Source organism: Nycticebus coucang, chromosome 14 (assembly GCF_027406575.1).
Source record: "Nycticebus coucang isolate mNycCou1 chromosome 14, mNycCou1.pri, whole genome shotgun sequence".
Classification (NCBI taxonomy): domain Eukaryota; kingdom Metazoa; phylum Chordata; class Mammalia; order Primates; family Lorisidae; genus Nycticebus; species Nycticebus coucang.
In genome coordinates, this window is record NC_069793.1 from 54,072,163 (window position 1) to 54,096,933 (window position 24,771).

The 24,771-nt window shown below is 37.8% G+C and overlaps 1 protein-coding gene across 1 annotated transcript in view; it reads left to right on the forward strand.

Annotated features, from left to right (window-relative positions):
* Positions 1–10,423: 10,423 nt before the first annotated feature.
* RNF141 (ring finger protein 141) overlaps positions 10,424–24,771 on the forward strand; it is a 34,795-nt gene continuing 20,447 nt past the window's right edge. The window contains exons 1-3 of the mRNA XM_053560488.1: positions 10,424–10,540; positions 17,164–17,357; positions 20,397–20,505. Coding sequence (XP_053416463.1) covers positions 17,215–17,357; positions 20,397–20,505 — 252 coding nt within the window. The 5' untranslated portion in view covers positions 10,424–10,540; positions 17,164–17,214. The remainder of the gene's footprint in view (positions 10,541–17,163; positions 17,358–20,396; positions 20,506–24,771) is intronic.

The window sequence follows — 24,771 nt, forward strand, 5'->3', positions numbered from 1 at the left end:
ATTATGGGAGAAACAAAAACTCCCCCAGTGGGCCCATTCAGAGATCATGACCTGGGAGGCAGTCCTATGGCTGAGACAGGATATCATTCCTCCAGCACTTCAGAGGATTTTATAAGTTCCTAATTTCCTATTAAACATTTTTGTTTAAAGAAGTTTGAGAGGTTTCTGTTTCCTGTAAGGGAGCATTAAGGATGCAAATAACATTGAACACATTTTACAATTTGGCCTTGAATATTCTTCTCAAACCTTTTTATCCCTGCGATGATACTCTTAAGCTACGCAGGGGTGTCCAATCTTCCTTTTTCTCTCCCGAACATTGAAAGAATAAGAGTTGTTTTTAGCTACACATTAAATACACAAACACTAATAAAAGCTAATTAGCAAAAAAAAAAAAAAGAAAAAGAAAGATCCCTGCATATTTTTCATGATATTTGACTCCACAGATAAGCAAAAAAAGTCCTTGCATAGTCTGCATGCAGCCCATGGGCTGCAGTTTGGACACCCCTGTAGAGCTACCCAGAAGCATTTACTATTCTCGAATCTCATCTGTACTGAACTCTCTTATTTTTTGCAAGTGTTGTTCCTTCTGTTTCAATTACCCTTGTTTTTATTTCTAATTGTACTGCAAAACAAATTACCTCAACAATTAATGACATATAACAACATTTACTATCTCACATCGTTGTGAGTCAGGAAACCAGGCAGGAGTAGCTGAGTTATCTGCCTCAGGGTCTCTCACAAAGCTGCAATCCAAATGTCAGCCAGGACCATACTTATCTCAAGGCTCAACTGGGGTAGAATTCACTACCAAATTCACTCACATGGTTGCCGACAGGATTTAGTTTCTTGTTTGCTGTTGGCCAAAGGCTGCCCTTACTTCCTTCCCAGTGGACTCTCCACTGGAACATCTCACAGGATAGCAGCTTGGTATCATCAGAGCAGACAAGAGCCAGAGAGGGAGTATGCCAGCGAGACGAACGTCAGAATCTTTTGGACCTAATGCTGGTCTAAAAGGATGGAGGATGGACGTATACAAACCTAATAAGTATTGGCAAAAATTGGGTTCCTTGATCTTGATATTTTTATTTCAGTCTTTGAAGTACAGGGTACATTCTTGGCAATTTGAAGTTCTGCACTAAATGATATCATTTTCTGAAAATTAGAACCCTTTGGGGGACTTCCAGACTTTTTGTTACTCCACTTGTTATTTTGTTTGGGTTTGCCTTCAATTAAGTTGAAAATATTCTTCAGTGATCAAAAAAAGACAAAATTAATTAAACATAAAATCTTCAGCCAGTTGCGGTGGCTCATGCCTGTAATTCCAGCACTCTGGGAGGCATAGGCAACTGGATTTCTTGAGCTCAGGAGTTCGAGACCAGCCTGAGCAAGAGTGAGACCCATCTCTATTAAAAATAGAAAAACGTGGGCAGAGCCTCTGGCTCAAAGGAGTAGGGTGCCGGCCCCATATGCTGGAGGTGGCGGTTCAAACCCGGCCCCGGCCAAAAACTGCAAAAAAAATAGAAAAACATTAGCCAACCATCATGGCAGATGTTTGTAGTACCAGCTACTCAAGAGGCTGAGGCAAGAGGATGACTGGAGCCCAGGAGTTTGAGGTTGCTATGAGCTGGAGGTTGCTATGAGCTGTGATGCCATGGCACTCTACCCAGGATAATAGACTGAGACTGTCTCAAAAAAATTTAAAAAATAATAAATAAATAAAATCTTCATGAACACCAAAATATCTAGTTGAGTACCCCACTGTGTATATTCTTTTACCTATGAAGATTATCATTTTAGCAATAGTCAATATTGTAAGTAGTAGTACTAATAACAAAGACTTAGATTTTACAAAACTGCCTAAAACCACAGATTGATGACCAAATACCTTAAAATCATATCATGATTTCTCATTAGTAGATTTTTTTAAATGAATCTATTAAGGATATACTATCAAGGCCACGTACATTGGCTCATGCCTGTCATCCTAGCACTTTAGGGGGCTGAGTAGGGAGGATCACTTAAGGCCAGCAGTTTGAGACCAGCCTAAGCAAGAACAAGACCTCATCTCCACAAAAAATAGAAAAATTAGCTGGAGATGGTGGTATATGCCGACAGTCCCAGATACATAGAGGCTGAGGCAAGAGAATCCCTTGAACTCAGGTGTCTGAGGTTGCCATAAGCTATAATGACACTTCTGCACTCTTTAGTCTATGCAAAAGAGCAAGAACCTGTCTCAAAAAGAAAATAAAAGATATACTATCAGGTAAAAGAACATAATAGAAACCTCTATCTAGTATAAATATAGGAGATGTTTGAATCTGAAGATCTGGCGTAGAAAATATAGCATGTCCCAAAGGTTGCCATACACAGAAATATCAATAAACTCATATTACGTTTTATATTATATTATTTTTAACATATATATCAACACATAGAGAAATATTTTGTAAAAATGTATAGTGAATGTTTTGTAAATAAAGCACATTTAGCTATGATTTCCCATTTTCCTGATTTACGTATGTATGGCAAGCGTGGTCACCTTTCATATAATATTCAGTTTTTCCCACTGTTGTTGGTCTAATTCTACTCCAGTGGGTACTATCGTATCTTCCACCAGGCACACTGAGCCCTTCTAGTTGTTTTTTTCACTTCTCACCCAGCACCATAACCATTTCCTCCAGGTACACATTTTACCAAGTAGCACTCCTACATCCTCTGGGCATTGCCATGCCCACAAGGCACTGCTGACGTGGCCAGATTCTACTGCTTCTCCCCTGGTAATATCCCAGTGGCATCCAGCACGTAACAGCACTACTCCTCGACGTGAAGTCTCATCTACTAGAAACGACTGCTTTCCTGCAGGCGTGGTTGCCTGATGGCAGCACTGATGCACTGGAATTCTGAAGACACTAATAGGGAAATGTTAGCATTTAGGCACTGTTACTGTGCACATTCATTCCTGTGGGAGATATCTACGTAAACATGAACATAAAGGATTGGGACACCAATGAAATATAACAACTGGCAATATTTTTTGAAAATCATCTGAATGCAGGTGACAGTTGCAGTTATGAGTGTGTGAGCTCCCCAAATGTTTAAAAGTCCCTGATCATCAGAGAAATGCAAATCAAAACCACCCCAAGATTATCACCTAATCCCAGTTGAGAAAAGCCCGCATCACAAAGTCTCAAAGCTACAGGTGCTGGCGTGGATGTGGAGAGAAGGGAACACTTTTATACTGCTGGTGGGACTGCAAACTAATACAACCTTTTTGGAAGGAAGTATGGAGAATCCCTAAAGAACTCAAATTAGACCTCCCATTTGATCCTGCAATCCCATTACTAGGCATCTACCCCGAAGAAAAAAAATCATTTTACATAGGACATTTGCACTAGACTGTTTATCACAGCTCAATTTACAATCGCCAAAACATGGAAACAGCCTAAATGCCCACCAGCCCGGGAACGGATGTGGTATATGTAGACCACGGAATACTACTCAGCCATTAAAAAAGATGGAGACTTTTTGTATTAACCCTGATGGAGGTGGAACACATTCTTCTTAGTAAAGCACCACAAGAATAGAGCAGTAAGAATCCAATGTACTCAATTCTAATATGAAGGCAGTAGATGAGCTAATACAAAGGAGGGGTAGGGGACTGAGGGAGCAGGGAGGGGGGAGGAGGAAGCGGATGGGGGTAACAGAGTATGGCACACCTCTTCAAGGCAGTACACAATTACAAGAGGGACTTTACCTAACAACTGCAATCAGTGTAACCTAATTCTTTGTACCTTCAATGAATCCCAAATAATAAAATAAATAAATAAATAAAAGTAAGTGTCAACAGCTGAGGACAAAGCTTAAGTAGAAGCTGCCAGAAAGAAGGGATCAATAAGATGTAAAAACCTCAAAATGCAGCATCCTGGAAGATGATGGAGTTTTATTCTAATTGTAGGTAACTATTGTTCCTCTATACACCAGTGATTTTAAACTGGTGTGCTGCAGCATACTGCTGTGCCATGAGAGGATCTTTGGTGTGCTATGAAAAAAAAAAATTTTTTTTTTTGAGACAGAGTCTCAAGCTGTCGCCCTGGGTAGAGTTCTTGGGCTCAAGTACTCCTCTTGCCTCTGTTTTTCTATTTTTAGTAGAGATGGGGTCTTGCTTTTGCTCAGGCTGGTCTTGAACTCCTGAGCTCAAGCAATCCACCTGCCTTGGCCTCCCAGAGTGCTAGGATTACAGGCGTGAGCCACCATGCCTGGCCTGCTGTGAAAATTTTTTAAAAGTCAGTAATTAAATTATTTTCAAAAGAAGTTCAAAGCACCTAGCACTCTGGGAGGCCGAGGAGGGTGGATTGCCTGAGGGCACAGGTTCCGGACCAGCATGAGACAGAGCAAGACCACATCTCTAAAAAGAGCTGGGCATTGTGGCAGGCAGGGGGAGGCTGAGGCAAGAGAATCACGTAAGCCCAGGAGTTTGAGCTTGCTGTGAGCTGTGATGCTACAGCATTCTATGGAGGAAGACAAAGTGAAACTCTGTCTCAAATAAAAAAAAGTTCAAAGCACAGTAAGTGTATTCTTTTCTTCACTCTTTTTTTTTTTTTTTTCCTGAGACAGAGTGTCATTTTGTTGCCCTGGGTAGAGTGCTATAGTATCACAGCTCACAACAACCTCAAACTCCTGGGCTCAAGCAATTCTCTTGCCTCAGCCTCCCAAGTAGCTGGGACTACAGGCACCTGCCACAACGCCTGGCTATTTTTTTAGAGATGGGAATCTCGCTCTTGCACAGGCTGGTGTCAAATCCATGAGCTCAGGCAATCCATTTGTCTCGGATTCCCAGAGTGCTAGGATTACAGGTGGTGAGCTAACATGCCCAGCTTTCTTTTTTTTTTCTTTCTTTTTTTTTGCATCAACATAATTTAAGTATGCAGTGGCAGTTTAATTATAGGTTCAAGTGTGCTGCAAGATAAAAAAAAGGTTGAAAAATACTGCTCTACACTGATATAATTAAAAACAATAAATAGTAATGTATTGTAAGGAAAAGCACTAGACTAGTCACCAGGAAATTGAGATCCTAACAGTTTAATTTACTTGCTTTTTAGTCTTTAGGTGAATTACTTCCCGTTTTTGGATCTCAGCTTCCTCACCTGTAAAGGAATGTCAGACTAGACAATTTTTAGACAGTTCTTTCAACTTTATAATTTTATGAATCACATACAAGAAGTTAAAAATATTTCTAATTCATAGCCACTCATAGTCTTCCTCATATACTACCACAGTCCTATCATAGATGTTTAGTAACTTTACAAAAAAGCAAGAGGCATTGGACATACTTTCATGGAAAAAACGTACCACTTCAAAAGTCTCTCAAATTTTTCTTGTCTTGGGCGATGCCTGTGGCTCAGTCGGTAAGGCGCTGGCCCCATATACCGAGGGTGGCAGCTTCAAACCCGGCTGAACTGCAACCAAAAAATAGCTGGGCGTCGTGGCAGGTGCCTGTAGTCCTAGCTACTCGGTAGGCTGAGGCAAGAGAATCGCTTAAGCCCAGGAGTTGGAGGTTGCTGTGAGCTGTATGATGCCATGGCACTCTACCAAGGGCCATAAAGTGAAACTCTGTCTCTACAAAAAAAAAAAAAAAAAAAAAAAGTTTGCTATAATTTTATCAAAGCCTCTGTGGCTCAAAGGGGTAGGGCGTCAGCCCCATATGCCAGAGGTGGCAGGTTCAAACCCAGCCCCAGCCAAAAACTGCAAAAAAAAAAAGGAAAGAAAATCCCTATTTAAAAAAAAAACTATGAAAATCTGGGAGAACTGGTTAGCCACATGTAAGAGACTATAACTGGACCCACGCCTCTCACCACTTACAAAAATTAACTCACGATGGATAAAAGATTTAAATCTAAGACACAAAACTGCAAAAACCCTAGAAGAGAGTGTGGGGAAAACTCTTAATCTTATCGGCCTAGGAAAGAATTTATGAAGAAGATCCCATTGGCAATTGCAGCAACAAAATAAATAAATAAATGGTACCTAATCAAGTCAAAAAGTCTTTGCACAACTAAGGGCACAACCAAGAAAGCAGAGACAACCTTTGGAAAGGGAGAAGATATTTGCATGCTACGAAGCTGACAAAGGACTAATAACCAGAATCTACAAAGAACTCAAGCAAATCAATAAGAAAAGAACAAACAACCCCATTAAAAATTGGGCAAGAGAGATTAACAGAAACTTTTCTTATGGGGACAAATGACCAACAAACATATAAAATAATGTTCATCATCCCTAATTATCAGAGAAATACAAATCAAAACCACTATATTGATTTCTGTAACTCTTGTAATAAGTCTTAAAGTCAGGTAGTATAAATTCCCACATTGGTTTTCTTTATCAAAGTCTTGGCTATCCTAGGTCCTTTGCATTTCTTTTTTTTTTTTATTAAATCATAGCTGTGTACATTGATATATTCATGGGGCATCATTCACTAGCTTCACAGACAGTTTACCAAGTTTCACATATACCCTTGTAAGATGCACCGCTGGTGTAATCCCACCAATCCCCTTCCCTCTACCCACCTCCCCCCTCCCTCCCCTCCCTTTCCCCCTTCCCCCTATTCTTAGGTTGTAACTGGGTTATAGCTTTCATGTGAAAACCCTAAATTAGTCTCATAGTAGGGCTGAGTACATTGGGTACTTTCTCTTCCATTCTTGAGATACTTTACTAAGAAGAATATGTTCCAGCTCCATCCATGTAAACATGAAAGAGGTAAAGTCTCCATCTTTCTTTAAGGCTGCATAATATTCCATGGTGTACATATACCAAAATTTATTAATCCATTCGTGGATCGATGGGCACTGGGCTTCTTCCATGACTTAGCAATTATGAATTAGGCTGCAATAAACATTCTGGTACAAATATCTTTGTTATGACGTGATTTTTGGTCTTCTGGGTATATGCCCAGTAGAGGAATTACAGGATTGAATGGCAGATCTATTTTTAGATCTCCAAGTGTTCTCCATATCTCTTTCCAAAAGGAATGTATTAATTTGCATTCCCACCAGCAGTGCAAAAGTGTTCCCTTTTCTCCACATCCGTGCCAACATCTCTGGTCTTGGGATTTTGTGATATAGGCTAGTCTCACTGGAGTTAGATGGTATCTCAAAGTAGTTTTGATTTGCATTTCTCTGATGATTAAAGATGATGAGCATTTTTTCATATGTCTGAAGGCCGCACGCCTGTCTTCTTCAGAAAAGTTTCTCTTCAAATCCCTTGCCCAGCCTGTGATAGGATCCCTTGTTCTATTCTTGCTAATGTGTTTGAGTTCTCTGTGGATTCTGGTTATTAAACCTTTGTCGGAGACATAACCTGAAAATATCTTCTCCCATTCTGAGGGCTGTTTGCTTGCTTTACTTACTGTGTTCTTGGCTGTGCAGAAGCTTTTTAGTTTGATCAAGTCCCAGTAGTGTATTTTTGAAGCTGCTTCAATTGCCCGGGGGGTCCTCCTCATAAAATACTCGCCCATCCCGATTTCTTCAAGGGTTTTCCCTGCACTCTCCTCTAGTATTTTTATAGTTTCATGTCTTAAGTTTAAATCTTTGATCCAGTGAGACTCTATCTTAGTTAATGGTGAAAGGTGTGGGTCCAGTTTCAGTCTTCTACAGGTTGCCAGCCAGTTCACCCAGCACCATTTGTTAAATAGGGAATCTTTCCCCACTGAATGTTTTTAATTGGCTTGTCAAAGATCAAATAACGGTAAGTAGCTGGATTCATCTCTTGATTCTCTATTCTATTCCAGACATCTACTTCTCTGTTTCTGTGCCATCCTTTGCATTTCCATATAAATTTTAGAATCAAACTATGGTATATGTATACCATGGAATACTATTCAGCCTTAAAAAAAGATGGAAACTTTACATCTTCTGAATTAACCTGGATGGAGGTGAAACACCTTCTTCTTGGTAAAGTATCACAAGAATGAAAAAAAGCAAGTATGCTATGTACTCAATACCAATATGCATGCCCACACAAGAGAAAAAATTCAACTCAAGTTGGGGGGAAGGTCAGCAGGAGGGGATCATTGTGCTCCCACCTAATGGGCACGGTGTAAGGGTGTGTGGCACACCTACTGAATATGGGAGATAGCAACAGGGACTTTACCTAACAAATGCAAACACCATAACCTAATCTTTTGTACCCTCATATTAGTATGAAAAAAATTTTTTAACATCAGTTTGGTAATTCCCATAAAAAGAATCTGCTAGCATTTGTATTGAAATTTCCTTGAATTTATAGATCAATTTAGACAGAAACACTGTCTTTAAAATATTGAATCTTCTGATTAATGAACATGATATATCTCTATTTAGGCCTTCTTTAATTTCTCTCAATGATGTTTTATAGTTTTCAGTACACATATCTTTCACATCTTTGGTCAGATTTTCCCTAAATTTTTTTTTTTTTTTTGCTTCCAAATGATACTTTTAAAATTTCAATTTCCAGTTGTTCACTGCTAGTTTATAGAAGCACAATTAATTTTTTTCACAATTAATTTTTGTATACTGATTTTGTATCCCACAACTTTTGCTAAACTTACTTTGTCTTTTAGTAGCTTTTTAGTGGTATTTATGATATTTTCTTATGCAAATAAATGCAGTGTTAAATATTTCTTTCCAACCTGAATGCCTTTTATTTCTTCATGTTGTTTTACTTCAGTAACCAGAAACTCCAATACAATGTTTAATAGAAGGCAGTTTTAATAAAGTGATATTCCTGATTTCCAGGCTCTGATTACGCTGCACTAAAGGACTTTATTCAATTTAATGAGGTATTTATTGCAATGTACCAACTCATTATTTATACTTCATTTTTAAGCTTTTCACTTTTCCAGTATTCAAATATATTCATTAAATACTCAGATACTGCCAAAGCAGGAGGAACACTTGAGGCCAGGAGTCTGATGCCAGCTCCGGCAACACAGTGAGACTCTCATGTCTTAACAATTCAACCTTGAAGGACTGCTGTGTGCCAGGCACTGTGCTGGTTGTCAAGGAGACAATGGTGCACAGACCCCAAGGCCAGGTCCATGTCTGTGCTAAGACTTAAAAACACAGGCTTGGGATTCATTTGGCTCTGGTTTGAATTTATCTTTGCTCCTTACTGGTTGCTTGACCTTGGAAAAGTTAATTTACTTTTCTAAGCCAATTTCTTCATCTGTAAATTAAGAGCATTAATAATACCTATTCACAGGATTGCAGTGAGGATTAAATGAATTAATGGCTTTAAAATCCTTAGAACAGAATTTGACACATAATAAATGTTCAGTAAATATTATCTATTTTTAGAGGGCAGAATTAGTTCTACACAGGTTAAATCTACAAATGACTGGTGAAGAATGGGTGCTCCAACATTAAGAAGCCTAAGAAGTCATTTCATTTAGTTGCCAAGCACAGAGGCAATAGTGTCAGCCATACCTACCCTGTTTCCCTGAAAATAAGACAGCGTCTTATTTTAAGGTGTGCTCCCAAAGATGCGCTAGGTCTTATTTTCAGGGGACGTCTTATCATGTGTTATTTTCGGGGAAACAGGGTAGATTTAAATCCTTGCTCCGCTGTTTACTGGCTGTGTGACTTTGAGCAAACTACTTAAGTAAGAGCAATGCCTGCCAAGCGCCCGTTGCAGTATTTGGCAAACAACAGATGTGTTTAATGGACAGCAATTATTGACTCAGACGTCATGCAAAGCAATAAATAGGGTCAATATGTGTTCAGAATAAATATCATTCATTAAAGCTTACCATTTTGGACGCTTTGCTAAAACTTACAATGCATTCTCTTTTATGCTTAATACAGCTAGGTGAGCACAATCGGCCTCGTTTCATGATAAAGGAACGAAATGATCTTTGTGCAGCTATGATCAGTGGGAGGCTGGAGGCTTGGTAAAATGTGGTTTGGAAACCATCTCTTGACCATGCAGGGGCTCGCAGTGCAGCACCTATCCGCAGCTGGGCGCTCGCCATCTGGAGATGGCGCCATGAGAGCCACGGAGCCCCTGCTCTCAGAGGCCTTGTCTCGGAGCCTCCCAAATCAGACCTCTCCCACCGCCACTTGAGTACAGCCCATTCCTCAGCCTTCTCCGCCACCTCTTCTCTCTCCGACCGCCTTCGGGGATCGAACGTCCATCCCAGAGGCGGAGCGTGAGCCGCTTGAAGAACTCGCGCCTGTGGCTCAGTGAGTAGGGAGCCGGCCTCATATACCGAGGCTGGCGGGTTCGACCAAACTACAACAAAAAAATAGCCGGGTGTGTGGCGGGCGCCTGTGATTCCAGCTATTTGAAAGGCTGAGCCGCTACCGCGCTCTACCGAGGGCGACAAAGTCAAAAAAAAAAAAAAAAAAAAGAACCTTCGGACACCGTCTCCAGGCAACGCGCCGGGGCGGGGCTTTGCGTCACTGAGGTGCGACCGGGTCGCCGAGCGAGCTGCGGCCGCTCGCGGATCTGAGCGGCTGGCCGGGGCGGCTCCCCTGCCGCCGAGTGCGCGATGCCTTGAGCCTGGGTGAGCTCCGTGGCACTGTCCTGTGGTTGTTTCCCATCCTAGCTGCTCTACCACCCTGGGGCTAGGATAGAAGCCTTGACAGCCGGGCGGGCTTCGGAGGGGAGATAGGCCCGGCCCCGCCGCCCTTTCTAGGCCTCGGCTTAGAGCGCAGCGCTGCCTTAGGAAGCCCTTCTGTGGGCGCCCGTCTCCAGCCTGCTGGTTTCCAGTTGCCCTGGATGGAGGTGGCCTGTCCCAAGTTGGGGATGGTTCTGGGGGACCAGGAGAAACTTTTTCCTCCTCGAGCCCAGGATGGTTTTTTGAATATTGCCGCCGGCGCATTCTGTCGGCCACCGGCCTTAGCTGTTGGTTAAAAGACCAGGTGCGCTTGAGGAGCTGAGGTGGTGGAGAAGAGCGAGCGCCCGCTGCGGTGCATCCCCGTGGTGCTGGGCGCGCCAGTTCAGAAACCCTCTGCCTGGAACGATAGCTCAGAAATGGCCAAGTCGATGAACTAACCAGCCTCACAATTCTAAATTAGCCTAGGCTGCTACCTTTTCCAAAGGCCTTTTTCTTGTCAAAACCCAGCTGTTACCTTGAGACCTGGCTGAGAAGAGGAAAAAGAAAACCTTTTTCTCGCTACTAATAATTGTAATGATTATACAGAAGGAACAGAGAAGCCTTCTGTGTTCGTTTTTAAAATTATTCCTTCAGTTATTGCGTGTTACAAAATGTGGATTTACGATTAATATTGAAATTTACCCCAGCCCCCTTGGTAAACTGCAGTGTACTTCTGTATTCTGACCCTGCCCTATTTCTCGCTGCCGAATAATTTAGTTCTTTACTCTCTCGTATTTATAAAGCTTCTGGAACACTTTTCAATTGTTTATAATTCTTATATCTTCAGCACAGAGTTACTCGTCTTCGCGCCCCTCTGCCCATTTTTCTTGCTATTAATGAGCTCCAACCATTCAGAATTTTGTCTGGGGTATGAGCTGCTACAGACCAACGATCCTAAATTCCTCACTTAACTATACTGAAGTCACCCCAGTGAAAGCAATGCTTCCTGAATTCAGAACTCAAGAGTAGTATAGGTTTTTCTCCTTTCAGTTCCCTGGTTTCAGTTTCTAAGTATTTTTGTCCATAGCATGGTTGTATGTTTCAAAAATACGTTAATTCTTTGTCATTTGGTGTAACTGAACTTTATAGTTGATGTGTGTGACCTGATCCTCCTTAGTTCACCACACCTGCCTTCCTTATCCCCTTTCAAAAAGGCGAGGAAAGTCGAGGGAGAATTCTTGCAAGTCTAGTGTATTCTTTTCCAAATATGAAATGTGTTTAGTAAACACACTGGTACTTTTAGAAATCCATATGTTAGATCTCCAAGTATAATACTCTATCCTTTTGTAGTTTTTCCTTCTATAAAATTTTTCCTGATTAAAATTGTTCAGCCCAGAACAAGTATTCCAGACTCTGTAGTGACTCTAACTGGCCTGTTTCATTATGTATCTTTCATAACTGTTAATTTCTTATCTTGTTAGATACCTGCTTACAGATCTAGAGTTTGAGTAAGCAATGGGCAATAAAATAAGTACAGTGTTAGTAGTGTCCTTAAGGACCTAGTCAGTAGTACTTAGTATTTATTGCTTGTGTTAAAGTTGACAGTGGAAACGGTCAATGATTATTTCAGTTCAGTATTTCTAAGTGAAGATGATACAAAATTTGATGGAAAACAGGTTTCAGAGAGGTTTTCTAAATACCTACTGTACAGTACTTGTTATTTAGTCATCTTGTTGACTTTCGAGCTTTTTAATTGTTTTAATACTTTATGAATGGATTATGGTTTGAGTTTTTAGGGGTTTTTTCATATGTTTTGTTTGCTGTTGGGTTTTTTGGTCAATTACCCATAATGTGATTTTTTTTTATAAGCAATATTTGAATTACAGCAGTTCATTTGTTAGTAAAATAAGTGATCAATTGTGTATAGGACCCGCCAGAGAATGTGCCATTTTTGGAATCCTTGATGTTCTTTTGAGTTTCAAAATAGTTCTTTATTTAGAAAATCCTTCAAATGCTTTTTGAAAGCACATTTTTATCTTGCTAAAAGGGACTGTTTTATAGGTGGCACAATAGTATGAGAGCTACTCTAAGTTCCTCGAGAAATCTTAACTGGAGATTTTGTTGCTGAATTTATGCCAGTGGTTTGCAAATTATGTTCCTATGTAACACTACTATTCCATGATTTAGAGAGAGGTATTTTGTTAATATCAAATAATGAATGTTTCCCAATTTGTGTAAACATTAATAAGTTTTCCCAATTTTACATTTTTCTTACATATATATTTTTAACATCTTCTCTCCAAGTTTGTACTAATAGAAAACTAAACAAATTAACAAAAATCAAAAGAATACTAAGTGAATTATAAACAAAAACTATCCACAATATTTACTGTGTTCATTTAGTAAACATTTGTTGTGTGCCTGTGTATCTGCCAGAAGAGAGACTACAGCTGCCTTCCTCAAGATGTTCTCAGAGAGGGATGGTCAGGTGACTTAACAGATTTTATGTACTGTGGTGGAAGGTTGTGCAGTCACCGAAGAAGGACACCAGAGAAGCCATAGCAAGTCACTAGAGGATGGCTTCAACAGATTGTTTTTATGAACATGCACTCTTAAGTGGTGGTTTTATATACTACAGATCGTAGTCATATTTTTATTTATTTTAACATCCACATAATGATGGATGTTAATATTTATTAATATGGTTTTCAAAATAAACAATAAATGGGTTGTATGGGTAGTCCCTTGATCAGGGGTGGCAAACCTTTTCATGTTGGAAAGCCGCATTAATTTAGCTATAATCAACTAAGGCCATATTTAAGAAACTTCAATTAGGTATACTTAAAAGTGTACATTATTTTGTAAAACTCTGTTATGTACTTAATAATTTCAAAAAATGAAAACTGTTCATTTTAAAATTAATTAACTTCTAATGAGTATGTTGGGTCTGCTTTTTGTTGGAAAGCACTTGAATATTTGCTTACAGCATGGAGGTCCACAGTTTCAGTTCATCCTTTAGATAGATACCAGTCATTTGTGACCTTAAATGTGTCTTGATTTGAGTTGGGTAGGAGAATGTAGATTCACAATATATGGTTGAAAAATAAGAAAACGTTTTTGTGGTATGTTGCCAAAAGTATGAGTACTGTACTACAATTTTCCATATTTCAATTGTATCTTTTTTAGCATCAAACAATGACTTTAAAATGTCATCTACTACACAACTACAAAAGGGACTCTATCTAACAAATCCAAATATTGTGACCTGGTTTTTTGTACCTTCACATTAACCTGAAATTAAAAAAAAAAAAGTCATCTACTGAGAGCTCAATCAATTCCATCTGTAGTTCTTGAGGTTCCTTGCTGATATCAACTAGGTGAGGCTGAAATGCTAATTTGAGTGTGATGTCATGATTCTCAAAGTCAGTGAACCTTTCATTGTATTCTCCAATTAATAGGGCCATAACAGCTATGTATTCTTCAAATGATTTATTATCCTGTTCATCAATGTGACCTTTGCTAACTGGGGAAGATGTTCACCAAAATTTTCTTTTGAAGAAGTATTTTGAAAAGAGGTAGCTTTTCCCCAAATTCTTGGATTTTTTGCCACATATCATATATAGACTTAGTTTTACCTTGCACGGAAATATTCAAGTCATTTCAATTTGATATATCACATAGAAATGCCACATTCCTATAGAAATCCTCTTTCAGTAATTCACATTGCTAACTCTCTGCTTATGAAATTTAACTGTTCTTGCAGAGATAAAATTTTCACTAACACCTGTCCCTGCAGATAGCCAAACTCTTAATAATACACATCCACACTGATGTTCAACTTCAGCATGTTATGAAACTTACCAGTGTTGCATTTGCACAAATACATAACTTGTTACAAAATGTCACTTAAAATAGTAGCATTAGACACAGAGATTTTGCTCACCTAAGATACAATGGAAAGAAATGAGAGCATCTGGATATGTTAACAACTTTTTGTATCTGCAATAATTCCTTCCTGTTTTCCTGTCAGGTGCACCATCTGTATACATTAACTAAATTTACTAAATTCAGTCCAACTTCTTAACATTTATCTTAAAAGTTGTTGAGGATATCATTCCCCAACTTCTATTTGCAAGAATGCCCAAAGCAAGTAACTCCTCATGGCAAGAAAAAAGAAATCTTCTGTTATGACCTTAATGAAGTATAAAGCCTGTGCCAAGTTAGCAGTATCAGTTGACTCATCCAAAGAGATCGAATAATATGTATTTTTCTTTTGAAGTACTGCATGAAGTTGTTCTGTTAAGTTGAAGGTTAATCATACTGCTGATCAGTTATGGTTCTCCATGAAGGAGGCAGTTGTTTATACTTTGAAATTTTAATGGGGACCTAAGCATCCTACAACTTTGATAATGCATTCTTTCACAATTTTTACCTCACTGAATGGCTTCCTGTCCCCCCCCATTAAATAATTTACTTTGTAAATTGCTTCAGTGGCATTATTTCCGCATCTTACTGCTGTCTGAAAGAATTGTCTTTGTTTTTGCTTTTTCGTCTTTTAATTTCTGCAATACAGTCTTTCGTACCTCTCCTTCTGATTTAGAACATTTGTGGTCGTTACGAGTTTATGATGCTGATGAATATTGAATTTCTTTAATGTTGATATTGCAGTATCCCAAAAGAAGCAAATCACCTTTGGCAGAAACACAGTAATACTGCAGTTCCCAATCCTCGTTAAAAATCTGTTTTCTTCATTCAGCGTTCTCTTGGTCTTTGACATGATGGCCTGATAAGCAAACAGAATTAAAAAATACCATTGAACTGTGCAACTATTGCCAAATTCTACCTCAGACAGAAACACAGTGCACCATTGTCATAAGTTGGTGTAGTTAATCCCCATAAACTCTCACCAAACAGCCTCATGTGAAGGCACAGTCAGGCGGGGGAAGTTAGAACTAAATCATGAGTGTAGCAGCCATCAGTGTAGCTCTTATGGTTTACTAATGTTCTAATTGTGCCGGTCAATCTGGGAGGATTACTTTGCTAAACTTACTTTATTCTCTAGTATTTTAAATATATTAATTTGTAAAATAAAAATACAAAAGACAGATACAAATGTATTAATAAAAATAAAAGGGGACCTTCTGGGGGCAAGACATGATTGCAAGAGGGACTTCACTTAACAAATGCAATCAGTGTAACCTGGCTTATTGTACCCTCAATGAATCCCCAACAATAAAAAATAAATAAATAAATAAAAGGATATGTTCTGTAAAATTTGGATTTAGTCAAAAGGCTGCACTTAAGGACTAAGGCCATATGTGGCTTTGAGGCTGCAGGTTCTCCACCCCAGCCCTAGAAACCTCTAAGCTAAGGTATTTGTTTCTCTTTGGATACAGTTGCTATAAATCCCCTTGGCTATATTTAAAACATATAATGTTGCCTTCAAAGTTTTTTAAGTTTTTATTTTTTAGTGACCTGGATCCTCTCAATTTATTTTCATTTATCTCTGTAATATATTTATTATTACTAAGTCAGCTCACATTCAAAATAGTAATTATTAAGGTTTTTTTCTCACTGCTATTGTGCTTCTCCTATAATTAAGGTAACTAACAGAATAAATCTGAAATATAGTACATTACATTTTGATACTAAAAGCAAAATTTGCATATTTATGGTCAACAGCTTTGTATTGTGAAGTTTATTAAATGACAAAGCAAGTTTCCTGCCAAAACTTTTCCTATAATCTATTTTATCTGCTTTATGTTAATCTGATATGAGTATTAATTTGTATAACATAAAAGGATCATCTTTGATGGGTAAAGTAGAATTTCGTGGGGGATCAGATTTTGGGAGTGGGCATCACTTTTTGATGCATATTAGATGTACATATTTTGGGAGTACATGTGATAATTTGATACATTCATATAATTGAATGAGGTAATTGTGATATCCATCACCTTAAATATTTATCTTTATGCTAGGAATATTTTAATTTTTCTCTTCTAGCTATATTGAAATATACCGTCAATTAACGTTAACTATAGGCACCCTACTGATCTATTGAGTACCAGATCTTATTTCTTCTGAGATACCTTTTTCAGAGTTCACTTCTACCACTTAGAATTATGTATTTAGCTCTGTTTATATCTGTAAAATAGGTAAGGATATAATGTCTACCTCTTAGGATTATTGTAAGAATTAAATGACAATCTATAGAAAATAGTTTGGAGTCTGACATGTAAGCGGTCCAGAAATAGGAAAATTATGAGGTAGAAAAGCTTCCTATTAAATACAATCACTTGAATGTGTATGTGTGCGGGTGTGTTAATGGTTTTTGATGTGGCAAAATTATAGGACTTCAAGGTTTGTTACCCTCCCAATAATACATGAGTGAATCCTGTTTCCTCATTTAGCTGTATGAATCTGAAATGATAGAAATACAAATCTTTACTTTAAAAATATGGCCATTTAAATAAATTCTATGGTTTACTGAACTCTCATGTATAGGTATTACTAGTTATTTTTTTAAGAATGAGTATGTTGCTGTTTTTATAGTATATATGAAAGTAATTTTTATGTCTATTTAACAGAAACTATGTGAAGCAACACTCTTTCTGGATTTTGAAAGACATCATTTCATCATGGGACAGCAAATTTCGGATCAGACACAGTTGGTTATTAGCAAGTTACCGGAAAAAGTAGCAAAACACGTCACATTGGTTCGAGAAAGTGGCTCCTTAACTTATGAAGAATTTCTTGGGAGAGTAGCCGAGCTTAATGATGTGTAAGCCTTGCTCTTTTTCTTTTTCTTTCTTTTTTTCCCCAGGACATATGCTCCATATGCCATGGCTGTGTAAGAAGTAACCAGAGGTACTGATTGGTAAAACTTAATGTTTTCAACAGTGTTAGCAAATACAGCATTTGAGTGCCTATTATAAATAGACTTCTGTGTAACTTTTTAAAAATATGTAATGGGAACAGAAGAGATGGTAGGAACTTAAAATGAATTTGCAACACAGAGCACAGGCATATTGAAGCAATTCTAAAGTGCTATACAACCCAACCTCTCAGCAATTATATACTAATAGGCTATAAATTGACTCTTGTTTGAAAGTACTGAAGCGATGCATAACAGGGGAATATGCCAGTTAGCCACTTGAGAGAGACTCCTAAGATGGTCAAAGGTAACACTGAGAAGATCTCTGTGTATCAGCCAATTAGGTCACATACTGTGTGTGTATGTGTAATATCCCTTGTGTTTGTTTACTGAGCCATTATTTTACCAGAGAAATACATATATAGTAATAGTTGTTTTAACAGAAGTATATTTCATTTATTAATATTTTCTAATTAGTTAACACCTTTAAATTCCAACTTAACTCTTGAATAAATTTCTAAGATGGGATGTAAATTTTTCTGCCTTTCTTAATAATATACCCAAAAGATGTTAGTCTTTTCTTTGTGAATTTATTTTTTATTATTTCAGTTACATTGATCTGTATACAAACTATTAAAATATATGGGGCTTTTTGTCCTCGAATAATTCCAGACTGCTATGCATTTTAAATAATACTTTTTTTTTCTGTTTGCTTTCTTCCCTAGTGGCAGGTGGGCAGATGTCACGTTGTAGTCAGTCTTCCTATAGCAACGTACACCTGTACCATTGTTCACACACACACACACACAAACACACACACACTCCCCTAGAAGCCTCTTAGATGAGATCTTAAAGTTGCTTTTTTTAATTTTTTCAAATTAGCTAACCACCATGCACATACGATGTGGAAGGCACTCTGCTGAGGGTTGGACATTTTAACTGAGGCCTAAATTGATTCCCTAAGTATCCACAGCAGATTTACTCTCTCTGAGTTCCAAGCATTTCCCACTGTCCCACATTATCTCTCTTTAAACCCCCCAAAAAGGCCAAATGAAATCACCTAGCAGTCTAGGGCCACTTAGTATATAAATTTATAATATTATAGGCACTAATAACTTAGGGCAAGATAAATGAACCTCCTCCCTAGGCCGTATGACAGCTGTATTAGGTAGTAAGGGACACACCTGGCAATAGGGAACACATTAGATAAGTTTGAAATCTTATCTTTATGAGCATGGTTAGAGTCAATTATTACTAGCCATTCATGAAGATAAAGATTATCTTAAAAGTTATTATCTCAAGAGATGATTTCTTTTAAGAACACTGGATTTCATTCATTTTAAAAGAACCTGTATGATGATAAATGTATAAAAATACATAGAAAATGAACTGGAAGGATATACACTAACCTATACCTAGTTCTTATCTCTAGGTGGGGAAATGGTGGGAAAGGAGGGAGTGAGGGAGATTTTATACTTCTGCTGTGTGTGTTTATGTACTGTCTGATCTTTTATTATAAAAATGCAGTCACAGGTTTTTAAACTTTAGCATTTTACTTATTTTTTTAATGATCCAAATGGTAGCATTTGAAACATTACTTCTGAGACCGTAATCTTAAGGAATAAAACAGGATTGTGAATTAATAGTATCAGAAGAGTGGAATGCTTTGTTATCTTTATAGTTTCAACTCTTGTGAAGAATAATCAATGCCATTAACTGTCCCTTTAGAGCCTTGGAATTCGTATATATGAACCCAGTCTATTGTATAAAATTCACCTTAACCTAAAGATACAAATATTGGATAGAATGTGCCCTGTGAAATCATCCACAAACAAGCTCAGCTTACTATGTAATACAGAGACAATGATAAAGGATAGCTTCCTTTTATTTATTTAGCAGAAGATACTTATGACAGGATTTGGTTTTTAAAACCCATTCCCGTGGGTCAGAGTTGGGTGTCACAAGTGCAGTGTTCTCTGAGAACTGTAAAGTTAAGCCTATACAGAAGAAGCAGGGCTTGGTAGTTAGAAAACAGAACTGGTCTCAAATTCCTGACCTCAGGCAATCCTCCTGCCTCAGCCTCCCAATGTGATGTGGAATTACAGACATGAGCCACTATCCTTGGCCTAGAAAATAAAACTAGAAACTGGTAGGGCTGAATTGTTTTCACTGAAGGACTTTGTTTCCTAAGGCTAGTTGCTTAGTTTTTGATGGCCTCATTTTATTTAACTCTTAAGTCACTTAGTTGAGTGCAATATCCCCAGTGGTGCTTAAAGAGAAATGTTAGTAATGATAAAAAGGAACTACAATATTTAAGTATGTCTTTGAACTGATTTAAATTGATGTTGATAGCATAATATTGAATTATCTTCTAAAAGTGTTATATTTTTATATTAGAATGCTCTGGCTCTCTAAAATTACTCTGCCAAAAGAGGACAGTAAGAGCTATAATTAAAGTGTTTCAAATCATTTCTTGATTATCTATAAAACAAAAACTTTCAAAGAGATGTGTTAATGTTTAAATAAGGACTCAACCAAGAGCAAGATTTTTTTCATGCTTTATATACATCTGAGGCAATAGTCAAAATATGGATAAGTGAAACTAGCTAACCTTTTTTAAAAGTACCTAATTTCTTAGACTTGTTTTTCCTAAATGTCTTAGTTAGCAATTTAAAGACCATTGGGATATAAACATGACAAAAAGATTTATAAATATCATTCTACTAAGCTGTTGACTTTAAAAACCTTGGTAAGTTTTATGTTTATGTTCAAAAAATGTTCTATCCCTACATTTTAAGAATCTAGTTGTTAGAGTCATTGTTATTTGTCTGTATGTGTTTTCTTCGTATTTTCTTCTCAATGTTTGAAAATGTTGCTTGAATCTGGTTTCATAGCACTATTACTTTATGTAAAATTAATATATGATATGCATTTGTCTCTTTTCAGAACCGCTAAAGTGGCTTCTGGCCAGGAAAAACATCTTCTCTTTGAGGTACAACCTGGATCTGATTCTTCTGCCTTTTGGAAAGTGGTTGTACGGGTTGTCTGTACCAAGGTGAGACTGATACAGACTTCCACTTCTGAGATTAAACTATTTTTGTAATTTGAACCACCTTTAATAGTATAAAATAACGTAGTGTATATAAATGTTAATAATTTGCTAGTCTTGTAAAACATAGTTTTCATACTGTTATTGCTTTTTAGCTCTTTGAATTTCACAAGTTGTCTAAGGTGTATAGCAGACAATTTTATAATCAAATTCCTTTTGCTTCACTATCTCTAATCATTACATCATACTTGCCTTCAATCTCTATTTTGGAGTTTTCAGCTGGCTGTGGAGTTCTATGATGGTACCCTGTTTAGTTTCCTGATGTCCTCAAAATATGTTATCTCAGGAGATCATTTCTTTATACAAATTATTAAAATCTATGGGGCTTTTTGTCCTTGAATAATTCCAGACTGCTATGCATTTTAAATAATACTTTTTTTTTCTGTTTGCTTTTTTTCCTAGTGGCAGGTGGGCAGATGTCACTTTGTAGTCAGTCTTCCTATAGCAACGTATACAAGAACACTTGAGTTTCATTCATCAAAAAAAATAGAAAACTTTTTGTGGCTTGAAGCCTGAAGCTCAAGGGCTAGGACGCCAGCTACATACACCAGAACTAGTAGGTTCAAATCCAGCCCAGGCCAACTACAATCAAAAACTAGCCGGGCACTATGGCAGGCACCTGTAGTCCCAGCTTCTTGGGAGGCTGAGGCAAGAGAATTGCTTAAGCCCAAGAGTTTGAGGTTGCTGTGGGCTGTGATGCTGTAGCACTCCACCAAGGGTGACATAGACTCTGTCTCAAAAAAAAAAAAAGGCTTTTTGTTTTGTAGTAATTTTTAGTTATGGAATGGATTTTTCACCATCAGTGCTCTATTCCTTAGTTCATCTTTACATTTTAGATAATTAAATATATCAACTGTGCTAAAAATACAATGATGGCTGTCACAGAGTATTAGAAAGCCTCATCCACTATGAGTGGATTAGAATAGACAGTTCTTAACCATTTTGATGCCACAAACCTTTCGATGATAATGAAGGTGTGAATTTTATTAGGCCTCCTCCTATCCTAATCCCTGATCTGAAACAAACAAAGCAACAGTAAAATCATCTGTATGCATATAAACCATAAATTAGGTATTTACAAATGTCCTGAAGTCCATTTCTGACCAACCCATTAAAAACTTCTAGGTTAGAGGATTTTCCCTTTGAGTCATGGACCCTGGGGGTTACCCAAATAATATGCTATGTTTCCTCAGTAGATTATCCACTTTACCTCTATTATATTTCACTTCTAGTTTATTCAAACATTTGAGCACAGGTATGCCAGGCACTAGGAATATATGATAAATAAGACAAATTACTACTCAAGTACAGTGTAATTATAGTTTTGGCCCCTCTCACTTTTGATCCAGATTACTGCAGATTCTTGATTAATTTCCATACTTCTAGGCTCTTCTACTCCAAATTCTAATTTATGCTACTGTGAGATTTGCCTTTCTAAAACACAGCTCTCATCAGATCACTACCCTGCTTAAAATTCCCTAACACTTTCTCCTTGCCTACAAAATAGCCCCAACTCCTTAATGTGGCATTCAAGGCCACCTCCAGTATGGCTCCAAACTCTTTCTGCTTTACTCTCAATTATCTCCTTTTGCATTCTACATTCTTACCAAACTTTACTAATTTAAGACTTAACTAATTTAAGACTATTTAATTGTTACTTTTCTACCTCAGTGCCTCTGCTTATTGAGTTCCCACAACTAGAATGTCCATTCCATCTATTATTTAAATTGCCATCAGCTACAAGTCACTAGAAACTCCTGTTAAGCCAGTTTAAACAAAAACAGTATTTATTCACTCATTTATCAAGAAATCCTAGCTCCATAGTCTAGCTCCAGGACTCATCAGTCAATATTAGGTCATATTTCCTTTGTACACTTTCCCTACACTGGCAGAGGGACTGTAATCTAAACCATTATTGGTTTAGATTAAACTAACAAGAATTAACTCCAAAGTCCCTGAGTCATTTCAGGGAGTGGTGGACACCAGAACAAAATAAAGTTCTGGGAACAATGAAAAGTAGGAATAGTATTTGGATAATCAGTGCAGCCATAGTTTCTACCACATCTTATTGTTTCTGTATGTCTCAACTTGATGTTTCTTTAAAGGTCCACCTCAAATACCATCTTATCCACAAAGTCTTCCTAAATAAACATTCTCTTGCCTCTTCTACATTCCAACGGCACTTTATTTATACTTCATAGTTAAATTCTACATTAAGAGTTAAATTACTGGGCGGCGCCTGTGGCTCAGTGGGTAGGGCGCCGGCCCCATATGCCGAGGGTGGCGGGTTCAGACCTAGCCCCGGCCAAACTGCAACAACAACAAAAAAAATAGCTGGGCATTGTGGCGGGCACCTGTAGTCCCAGCTGCTTGGGAGGCTGAGGCAAGAGAATCGCATAAGCCCAAGAGTTAGAGGTTGCTGTGAGCCGTGTAACGCCACGGCACTCTACCCGAGGGCGGTACAGTGAGACTCTGTCTCTACAAAAAAAAAAAACAAAAGAATTAAATTACTTATTTAGGTTCTTAGTTCCCCTTATAGATCATAAATCCTGGGAACAGTAACTGTGTCTAGATTCAACCTGTTCAATCTTATGTCCCTTACAGCCCATGGTAGAGTGCTTTGTATCTGGAAGGAACTCCGTATATGTTGAGTGAACAAATGTCTGTTGAAGTACTCTTGTTTTATTTATTTATTTATTTTATTTTATTTTTAGTACTCTCATTTTATTTTTTTTTTATTATTTTTTTTTTTTTGTAGAGACAGAGTCTCACTTTATTGCCCTCGGTAGAGTGCTGTGGCATCACACAGCTCACAGCAACCTCCAACTCCTGGGCTGAAGCAATTCTCTTGCCTCAGCCTCCCGAGTAGCTGGGACTAAGTACTCTCATTTTAAATGACTGGGATAGATTGAAAATTTCCTTTTTTATTGATACAGTATACCTAAATTACATTCACTCTTCATCTTTATTTCATCAAGTTCTTAGCTTACCTTGAAGAGGCCAATATAAATTGTAGAAAGCTATAGGAATAGGAATTTATCAAGTTTTGGTTCCCTTTAACTTCTCTTTGACAAATGTAGAATTAAGCTTTAATTTTGTTATTACTCAAATTCTTTTTTGCGTCAGTATCTCTAGCCATTACATCTGTATGTGATTAATTTAAACATTTTTCTTAAAATAAGATTCTAAATATTTAAGATGGCTGGGCACGGTGGCTCATACCTGTTATCCCAGCACTCTGGGAGGCTGAGGCAGGTGGATTGCTTGAGCTCACGGGTTCAAGACCAGCCTGAGCAAGAGTGAGAGCCTGTCTCTACTAAAAATAAGAAAACTGAGACAAGAGGATTGCTTGAGCCCAAGAGTTGGAAGTTGTTGTGAACTATGACGCCTTTTTATTATGTTTAATTCTCTACCTCACGTCCAGTTTCTTATTACAAAGAGCCCTGTGTATTTGCATCTCCACATACATCTTACCTTCCCAAAATTTAATCAACTTTTTTATTATTAGAGTTGGTTCCACAATTTTCACAGTATGGAATGTGACTCACTCTTGATTCTCAGTAATTTTCTTTCATTACTTTCTCAAATAGTAAATAATAAAGGTGTTACAACTATTATTTTCTTTCAGAATACTCAAATGTTACTGTAAAAATTTTTTAAATAACCTAACTACCTCACTTTGTCATTTCCCCAGTTCCATCAAGACATTTTATAATCTAACTTCAGTCACAATTTTAAGGCTATCTTTTTATCTCTCACTACATTCTTCATTTCTTTCTAAATATTTTGTGATTTTGATTGTTCATTTCCTTTGATGAGCATGGCTTGCTTCTCTTCCCACCGTCTTCCATCCCATCCCCTGTACTGACAAAAAGTTTTTCACATCTCTAATCTTTCTCTAATTATTTCAAGTTCTTTATCCAAGAACATTACACTCTCACCTTACTGACCTTGGTCATTTCAAAGGTTTTTTTTGTTTGTTTGTTTTTTTAAGAGACAGTCTCACTTATCGCCCTCAGTGGAGTGCTGTGGCGTCACAGCTCACAGCAACCTCCAACTCCTGGGTTTATGCGATTCTCTTGCCTCACCCTCCCGAGTAGCTGGGAGTACAGGAGCTCGCCACAACGCCAGGCTATTTATTTTGTTTTTGCCGTTTGGCTGGGGCTGGGTTCGAACCCGCCACCCTCAGTATATAGGGCCAGCGCCTTACCC